Here is a 6,999-nt window from a genome sequence, read left to right on the forward strand (position 1 = left end):
ACTGTTAGTACAGCTGAGACAACTACACCAGCCACAACAACTGAGAGCACAACTGTTAGTACAGCTGAGAAAACTACACCAGCCACAACAACTGAAGGCACAACTGTTAGTACAGCTGAAACAACTACACCAGCAACAACAACTGAGAGCACAACTGTTAGTACAGCTGAGACAACTACACCAGCCACAACAACTGAGAGCACAACTGTTAGTACAGCTGAGAAAACTACACCAGCCACAACAACTGAAGGCACAACTGTTAGTACAGCTGAAACAACTACACCAGCAACAACAACTGAGAGCACAACTGTTAGTACAGCTGAAACAACTACACCAGTCACAACAACTGAGAGCACAACTGTTAGTACAACTGAAACAACAACACCAGCCACAACAACTGTTAGTACAACTGAAACAACAACACCAGCAACAACAACTGAGAGCACAACTGTTAGTACAGCTGAAACAACACCAGCCACAACAACTGTTAGTACAACTGAAACAACAACACCAGTCACAACAACTGAGAGCACAACTGTTAGTTCAACTGAAACAACTACACCAGCCACAACAACTGAGAGCACAACTTTTAGTACAACTGAAACAACAACACTAGCAACAATAACTGAGAGCACAACTTTTAGTACAACAGAAACAACAACACTAGCAACAATAACTGAGAGCACAACTTTTAGTACAGCTGAGAAAACTACACCAGCCACAACAACTGAAGGCACAACTGTTAGTTCAAGTGAAACAACTACACAAGCCACAAACACTGAGAGCACAACTGTTACTACAGCTGAGACAACTACACCAGCCACAACAATTGAGAGCACAACTGTTAGTACAGCTGAAACAACTACACCAGCAACAACAACTGAGAGCACAACTGTTAGTACAGCTGAAACAACTACACCAGCAACAACAACTGAGAGCACAACTGTTAGTACAGCTGAAACAACTACACCAGTCACAACAACTGAGAGCACAACTGTTAGTACAACTGAGACAACTACACCAGTCACAACAACTGAGAGCACAACTGTTAGTACAGCTGAAACAACTACACCAGCAACAACAACTGAGAGCACAACTGTTAGTACAGCTGAAACAACTACACCAGCAACAACAACTGAGAGCACAACTGTTAGTACTGCTGAAACAACTACACCAGTCACAACAACTGTTAGTACAACTGAGACAACTACACCAGCAACAACAACTGAGAGCACAACTGTTAGTACAACTGAAACAACTACACCAGCCACAACAACTGAGAGCACAACTGTTAGTACAACTGAGACAACTACACCAGTCACAACAACTGAGAGCACAACTGTTAGTACAACTGAAACAACAACACCAGCCACAACAACTGATAGCACAACTGTTAGTACAACTGAGACAACTACACCAGTCACAACAACTGAGAGCACAACTGTTAGTACAGCTGAAACAACTACACCAGCCACAACAACTGAGAGCACAACTGTTAGTACAACTGAAACAACAACACCAGCCACAACAACTGAGAGCACAACTGTTAGTACAACTGAGACAACTACACCAGTCACAACAACTGAGAGCACAACTGTTAGTACAACTGAGACAACTACACCAGTCACAACAACTGAGAGCACAACTGTTAGTACAACTGAAACAACTACACCAGCCACAACAACTGAGAGCACAACTGTTAGTACAACTGAGACAACTACACCAGTCACAACAACTGAGAGCACAACTGTTAGTACAGCTGAAACAACTACACCAGTCACAACAACTGAGAGCACAACTGTTAGTACAACTGAGACAACTACACCAGTCACAACAACTGAGAGCACAACTGTTAGTACAACTGAGACAACTACACCAGTCACAACAACTGAGAGCACAACTGTTAGTACAACTGAGACAACTACACCAGTCACAACAACTGAGAGCACAACTGTTAGTACAGCTGAAACAACTACACCAGTCACAACAACTGAGAGCACAACTGTTAGTACAACTGAGACAACTACACCAGTCACAACAATTGAGAGCACAACTGTTAGTACAGCTGAAACAACTACACCAGCAACAACAACTGAGAGCACAACTGTTAGTACAACTGAAACAACTACACCAGCAACAACAACTGAGAGCACAACTGTTAGTACAACTGAAACAACTACACCAGCAACAACAACTGAGAGCACAACTGTTAGTACAACTGAAACAACTACACCAGCAACAACAACTGAGAGCACAACTGTTAGTACAACTGAAACAACTACACCAGCAACAACAACTGAGAGCACAACTGTTAGTACAGCTGAAACAACTACACCAGCAACAACAACTGAGAGCACAACTGTTAGTACAGCTGAAACAACTACACCAGCCACAACAATTGAGAGCACAACTGTTAGTACAGCTGAAACAACTACACCAGCCACAACAATTGAGAGCACAACTGTTAGTACAGCTGAAACAACTACACCAGCAACAACAACTGAGAGCACAACTGTTAGTACAGCTGAAACAACAACACCAGCCACAACAATTGAGAGCACAACTGTTAGTACAGCTGAAACAACTACACCAGCCACAACAATTGAGAGCACAACTGTTAGTACAGCTGAAACAACTACACCAGCAACAACAACTGAGAGCACAACTGTTAGTACAGCTGAAACAACTACACCAGCAACAACAATTGAGAGCACAACTGTTAGTACAGCTGAAACAACTACACCAGCAACAACAATTGAGAGCACAACTGTTAGTACAGCTGAAACAACTACACCATCACCAACAACAACTCTTGCTGTAGTACAAATAAATCTGGTGTTCCGCTCTGTAGATGAATTTACAGATGACCTCAGTGATTCAAAGTCTTCTGCTTTTTACAGCAGGGCTCAGCTTGTTCAGCATTATGTGAGTGAAAACCCACATATTCTGTTCACTATTTAATTCTTGAGTGAATATACAGCAATTATATTAAATTACAAACATTAGATGTTTATCATGCATAGCCTATTCATAAGTGTTTATTGTAACTGTCTGTATTTTGTTACAGCTTGAAGCCATCTACAATAAATATCTCTCCTTCCTAAGAGTCTCCGTCCTACTATTCAGGTAAATACAATACATTGTAATGCTGCATATTTTATATACACTGCCTATGTGTGCTTATTTTATATGCAGTGCCAAGAACATGTGATTAATACATCAGAAAGGTTTCCAAATGACAGTGTTTCTAAAAAAATTATTCCAGCAAGGGGTCAGTCATTACCACAACACAACTCACTTTCAACGCTACACAGGATGTGCCATCAACAACAGAAATTGCCTATGCATTATTGAATAACACAGCAACTCTCAATGCCCTGAACATAACTTCTAATTCGGTTAAAGTCAATGGTAAAGGTAGGTCTGACAACACCCAAAAGCTAAATGTCTCTCTCTCTCTCATATATATATATATATATATAAATATGACAAATTCTGAACAAAATAAATCTTTATACAATTTATTTCTTTTGTCAGTGCTGTCACAAGTTCCATCTAAACTGTTCATTATTTTCTTGTATCAGTATTTCCAGAAGTAACGACCTCTACTACTGAACCAACAACAGAATACTCAACAGCCACAACAACTCTTGATGCATCATCCACCACTGTTGCAGTAGATACTACAACAGAGTCACAAACAACATTGACTACTGAATTTGAGAGCAACTTTGCTAGTACAACTGAAACAACTACAGCAGCCACAACAACTGAGAGCACAACTGTTAGTACAGCTGAAACAACTACACCAGTCACAACAACTGAGAGCACAACTGTTAGTACAGCTGAAACAACTACACCAGCACCAACAACAATAACAACAACAACAACAGAATCATCATCAGCCATAACAACTCCTACTGAAACTTCCACCACTAGTGTAACAGAAATATCTACAACAATAAAACCCTCCACAATTACATCAACTTTTGCTGAAAACTCCACCAGTTCCACCAGCATTGGAGCAGTTACTACAACAGTGCAGCCAACAGCTTCTTCATCACACTTGACAACTCTCTTCTCAACAGCCTTTAAAAATACAACTGATAGTACAGCCAAAATATCTACAAGACCAACAACAGCATTCTCAGCACTCTTATCAAATATCACAAGTATAGCAATTAACACAGGACCAAAAACAACAACTTCTGTTTTTCCTTCATTGACTCCCTTTTCAACCTTTAACACCTCGACTGGAAGTACAACTAGAACATCAACTAATTCATTGGCCTCAATAACTAATACAACCACTGCCTCAAACACTACAAGCACTGCCTCAACAACTAACACAACAACAACAACAACAACAACAACAACAAGACCCGTAACTCCTTTAATAACTAAAGTGATTACAATAACAACTACACAGTTCATACCGGTGTATATAACAGATCTGGTTTTCCGCTCTTTTGATGAATTTACTCCTGAACTCAACGATTCAAACTCTCAGGTCTTCAAGGACAGGGTTAAGCTTGTCACTAAACAGGTGAGTTAAAATTCACATGAAAAAACAGATAATATCTTGACTGTACATGGGAGAACAGAAAACAGATATTTTAGACCAAGTCCAAGAGTTTGTTAGGGTATTGTTATTGATTGATTAGTTTACCATAAATAAATGACAAGCTTTTTTATTTATAATATGCCTCTGGAAATCAAAAGTTATCATAAACTGTTGTTTCACAAACAAACAAAAAGTTAACTCTGATTGTGGTTGTGACCGCCTGTGTGTTACAGCTTGAACCAATCTACAGAAATAAATATCCTTCATCCTTCATCAGAGTGATTGTCATACGTTTCAGGTAAAAATTTAATATTGCAATGTTGCTTTTTATGTGCGCTGTGTGTGGTGGTGTTCTCAAAAAAACGTATTATATTCTACTTATTATATAATGGTGATATGCTCATATTAGGGAATCCTACCGTATATGACATTCTTCTATGCTGTATATTCCAGGCCAGGGTCAATTATCACAACAACACAACTTCTTTTCAACTCCACGGTAACTGTCCCATCAGTTCAAGAGATTTTAGACACCCTTCTGACAGCAGTGGGAGCAGGAGGTGTCGATCCACTGAACATAATCCCTGGATCAGTTTCAGTCAATGGTTCAGGTAAGTTTCCATTTTAAAACATATCTTGCAAATTTGAAAGGCCTCGGAAACTGTCTTGAACTTTTGCTCCATAGAATAGTCTTATGGATATATACACAGAATATGACACACAAAACATAAATTTGGACTGGAATGAAATAAAGAAAGGTCCTAAGACCTTATATTCTGTTTATCTAATTTGTTCATCTTTTTCTTACAGTTATTGCTACGACTGTAGCTGCTACGACTGTAGCTGCTTCAACTACAGCTTCAAGTGGATTAAAGATTGAATCCAGTCTGCTCCAAACAACATGGCTCTTTATTATGGCAAAAATATTAAGGCTTTTTCTATAGATCCTTTCACAATGAATCAACTAAGGATGTGATTTCAGCAAAAAAAAAATTATTTATTATTTTATTAAGCATTATTTACTGTTGTAGCTCACTCTTACAATATGACAATTAAAATAGATGGCACATGATTGATATAAATTGTATTGATTTTCAAGGGCACAATTTGTAAAGATAATTTTTCTTATATATTAATCAGAGCCTGTTGAAATCAATCCTATTTTGATCTTTTTCCTTACAGTATTTTCATGTAATTGTTCAGCTCACTGCAGGTTAAAGACTATTTATAGTTCTCTTTTGTCTAGTATGACATTGCAAGATTTTATTATTTATTTTAATAATCAAACAAACATATTTATCGAGTTCATATAATCCAAAATTGTTTGATATGAAATTAGAAAGAAAGAAAATCAAGAGATCAGAAAAAACATGAAACATGACATTTCTTTATGTATTTGTTTACATCTAAGTACATGCATGTGTATATATCCACAATGACCTTATAATATATGTTTATTTAAAAAGATTATACTGAAAGTATGTATATTTATTTAAAATGTACAAGGTTTAATGATAATTTAAATAAAGATGCAACTTTAACCTGTGCACAATTTCTTCCATTTCAAACGGAATCTGGCTCTTTATAGCTCGATTGAAAATAATTAAAAACTACAAATTAAGGACTATGAGAAGATTTTATGTATTAATAAGGCCTGTTTTTTCCTTTCTTTATAGCAACATGACAAGTTATTAGGACATATTTGGTAGGCCTATAAATGAGTTTAATTGATTAAAGGATTTACTAACATAAGACACCTCTGAAAGCCGAGTGGTCCATATAATATTATGTTCCTTACTTAACAATAGCCACTTAAAACACCTTACTAGCAATTTTATTGATTTATATTTTTATAGAAATTGTATAGCCAGAGACTAGGAAAAGTAATGAAAGTGTCTTTAAATAAAAACAAAAACTGTCTTTAAAAAGTGTTTTTTTGCATATATAGGGTTAGGGTTAGGGTTAGGGTTAACCCTAACCCAGACTATATTTTTTATATCACCCACTTTATTCAGGTAACAGTATGTACCACTTGCAAATGATGAAAACAATGAAATGAAAAGCATTTAAAAAAAGAAAATACAGTGTACACTCACAAATACTCTCATGATCCATTTTCATCAACAACAACAACAACAAAATAATTAAGAGAAGCAGGTCCACATCCTGCCAAATTTAAAGCGCCACTCAGTAAAATTAAATGGTAGTAGTTTTCTTTTTTTCTTTTTTTTTTTATATCAGCTCAATACATGCCATTATACTTAATAGATGCTGGGGTGTTTAAGTACAGTACTATCAAGCTTAACATCAAACACTATTGTATAGCGAGTTATTTTTGTATACTTCCTCTACTAGGTATATCATACTATGTGACTTGGTTGCATTGAACCACTGACTTGACCAGTCTTGCTTGCTTGTTTGCATTGCAGACACCT

At 37.1% G+C, this 6,999-nt stretch overlaps 1 protein-coding gene across 1 annotated transcript in view; it reads left to right on the forward strand.

The window, feature by feature from the left end:
• Nucleotides 1–6,103, forward strand: part of LOC307000538 (uncharacterized protein) — a gene marked incomplete at its 5' end in the record, with an annotated part of 18,437 nt that extends 12,334 nt beyond the window's left edge. Inside the window, 7 exons of the mRNA XM_079616180.1 lie at nt 515–2,925; nt 3,068–3,126; nt 3,266–3,417; nt 3,585–4,546; nt 4,798–4,862; nt 5,018–5,175; nt 5,375–6,103. Coding sequence (XP_079472306.1) covers nt 515–2,925; nt 3,068–3,126; nt 3,266–3,417; nt 3,585–4,546; nt 4,798–4,862; nt 5,018–5,175; nt 5,375–5,508 — 3,941 coding nt within the window. The 3' untranslated portion in view covers nt 5,509–6,103. The remainder of the gene's footprint in view (nt 1–514; nt 2,926–3,067; nt 3,127–3,265; nt 3,418–3,584; nt 4,547–4,797; nt 4,863–5,017; nt 5,176–5,374) is intronic.
• Nucleotides 6,104–6,999: the final 896 nt, after the last annotated feature.

Source organism: Phoxinus phoxinus, assembly GCF_949152265.1.
Source record: "Phoxinus phoxinus genome assembly, chromosome: 6".
NCBI classification, from domain to species: Eukaryota; Metazoa; Chordata; class Actinopteri; order Cypriniformes; family Leuciscidae; genus Phoxinus; species Phoxinus phoxinus.